The following is a 2,973-nucleotide window of genomic DNA, read 5'->3' on the forward strand; positions in this document are numbered from 1 at the left end:
AAAATTCAATTGACGCAAAGAATGTTGCCTGCGGACAAGCTTCGTCGATTGGAATGGGCCCAAAGAGTCATCGAAATGGCCGAAGATGACGAGCAATTTTGGAACAAAATTATCATGTCCGATGAAGTCCATTTCACATTGAATGGGACCGTAAATAAGCAAAATTGCCGTTTTTACGCCACTGAAAATCCTCAGGAGATTCAAGAAGTGCCTCTTCATGACGAAAAAGTCACAGTTTGGTGCGGCGTTAGTGCGAAAACGGCACAATACGTCATCAACGCCAGAGGCGGCCATTTGAGAGATATCATATTCAAAAATTGATGTAAACAAATCTACTTGGAACAAATTAAATGATTAACATTGCCAACCGCCAAATTTTTATTTTTTCTTTGATTTTTTTAAAAAAACATGGGTCCGTCGAATATGGGCAACCCTGTACCTCGGTAGCGCCATAAACAAAACTAATGACATCAGTTTTGAAATTCGGAGAAGGATAGTATTGGCCAACAGATTCTATTATGGTCTAAGTATACAAGGCCACTTCTCACCAGACCAAACATACACTCTACAAGATGCTGGGTACTTGTGCCTGCAGTGAGTTAGCTCTTGGAGTGTTTGAGAGAAAAAATCTCCGAAAGATCTATGGGCATGAGTTTTACCATCTATTCTCGGAAATCGACATAGTCAGATGTATCAAGCTGCAGCGACTACGTTGGCCAGGTCATGTTGTAAGAATAGATGAGGATGCCCCAGCACAATAGGCATATAAAAGTGAGAGTACTGATGGCTCACGCAGAAGGGGAAGCACACGAATTCGATGGATCAAGTGGAAGATCAAGTGGAAGACAACATTTCAGAACATGGTCTTTCAAATTGAAAGATCTAAGCACAAGCTAGGCTTACTAAACAAATATTCGGTCACAACCAGGTCCGACATTTTAACATACTTACTTACTTAGGTATGTTAAAATGTGGACCTAAATTGAGATGTGTTTGTCAAGAGGTTTTTGTATCCTCTGTTAAAATAAAATACCAACCTTCCAGGTTGAAAAAGTTCGGCTAGAAGCAGCAATATACCGAAAATGTTGCGGGACATTTATATAGGGAGGCTATGTTACAATATGGACCTATGTTGAAATTTTTCTGAGACGATTTTTATTTACTCTCCAAGAAATGCCAAAGCACTTCGGTTCGAAAATCTGGCCATGAAATTTAGATTAACCATTTTCTAAAGATTTCTACCACAAGGGGGACGTAGAAAATACTACAAATCATCTATGGAGACTCCTATACAAATACTGTATCAGAACATGGATCTACATTGTCATTTGCCTGTTAGAAGAGTTTTTTTTTATACTCTGAACGAAGCGAAATTCCAAATTACGCAGGTTGGGTAATTTAGCGTTTGTATTAAGATACCGAAAATATTGCCCGATCTTTATATGGAGGGTTACGTCAAAACAGGTGCCTCTAGTAAAAGTTTGTGTGAAGTTTTTTTGTTTACCCTCCAAGAACCTAGACTAACAACAGTTCAATATTTAAAATAGATCTCTAAATGGGCCCCATATCAAAACATAGACCTACGATTCACTTCTTCTGGTACCTCTAAACAACGTAATGTTGTAAGTCACATCCATTTTGGGTTTTGTGTATTCTGTAAAACAGACACGTGCGTTATGAGGCTAATATCGTATTCTTTCCAACTATTACATATGTTTAATAGAACAGCCCCTGGCACATTTAATGTAAACATTAATAACCAAAATGAAAACATTTGTTAACGTCAGACAATGTTTACCTATCGAATTTATTTGTAATTAATAAATAGTGCGTTCTTCGTAAGCCGAACTTTATTTTAAAGTTAAAATTTCAATAAAGCTGGACAAATATGATCACATCTTTACTAAATTCCAAATTTATTTGCCCAAGAAACGATTCAATAAAATATTACTATAAATACAGAATTTTTCAAGATGTTTCGTATCAATCACCACTTACAGTTCATTCCGAATATACACTTCGAAATTTTTCGTCAGCTGTAACTATGAAATTTCTAAGTCTTATTTGTTTTTCCCTATTATTGGCCTTTGTGGCTGCAACAGATCCAACGGGATCACCACCACCAACTGCACCTGCTGCCAGCTCTCCAGTGGATCCCACACCTGCTGTTGGAGCAACACCAGCTGATCCATCTACGGCTATTCCAACCGGCGCTGTAGCAGCACCAACACCAACACCTTCCCCATCACCAACTCCGTCTCCCACACCTAATAGTGGCAGTTCAAAACCGGTAGGAGCGGGGACTAACACGAAACCCACAGCCACTACCAAAAAACCGTTAACCAACAAGAAACCCTCAGCCACTACCAAAAAACCGTTAACTAACAAGAAACCCTCAGCTCCTACCAAAAAACCTGCAACTAACAAAAAACCCAATAAGAAAGGAAAGGGAAATAAGAAACCCAAAAAACCATCAAAGAAAAACAATAAAAAAGGAAACAAGAAGCAAAAGAATAAGAAACAGAAAAACAAGAGGCCAGCCAAGAAGGGTAACAAGAACTCCAAGGCTAAGAATCAAAAGAAGAAAAATGCTAAGAAACAGGCTAACCGACGTGGTTAAATTGCCAGTTATTTGAAGATAAATACTAAAAATAATAACTTTTTTGTTTTGACTAACCATGTCTTTTTTTAATAATAATTATAATTTCAATAAATATAAACTAAATAATGTTTATGATTCAACTCATCTGATATGAATGGGAACTTCTAACAAACGTTGTTAAATTACCAGTAATTTGAAAATCAAGGCTCAAATAGCATAACTGGGGGTTTCTATGATTATTCATTTTTTATACAATAAATTTAATAAATATAGGATGGAAACATGGTGACAGATACAGACAGCTTGTTGAGGATCTGTAAGGAACATTTCAAAAGCTTTTGATATCAAATAGTGACGGTGAAGAAGATACG

General features: G+C 37.1%; 1 protein-coding gene across 1 annotated transcript; it reads left to right on the top strand.

Moving 5' to 3' along the window:
• The first annotated feature begins 2,044 nt into the window (after nt 1-2,044).
• LOC133330863 (putative uncharacterized protein DDB_G0290521) lies at nt 2,045-2,620 on the top strand. The gene has a single exon (XM_061539270.1). The coding sequence runs from the start codon at nt 2,045-2,047 to the stop codon at nt 2,618-2,620; it is 576 nt and encodes a 191-aa protein (XP_061395254.1).
• Nucleotides 2,621-2,973: the final 353 nt, after the last annotated feature.

This window comes from Musca vetustissima, unplaced genomic scaffold, assembly GCF_032173495.1.
Source record: "Musca vetustissima isolate MV318-11 ecotype Yass unplaced genomic scaffold, APGP_CSIRO_Mvet_v1 utg285972, whole genome shotgun sequence".
In the NCBI taxonomy this organism is placed as follows: Eukaryota; Metazoa; Arthropoda; class Insecta; order Diptera; family Muscidae; genus Musca; species Musca vetustissima.

Excerpts from the sequence above, each read along its gene's own strand:
- LOC133330863 (XM_061539270.1), top strand. The coding sequence starts at position 2,045 with ATGAAATTTCTAAGTCTTATTTGTTTTTCCCTATTATTGGCCTTTGTG.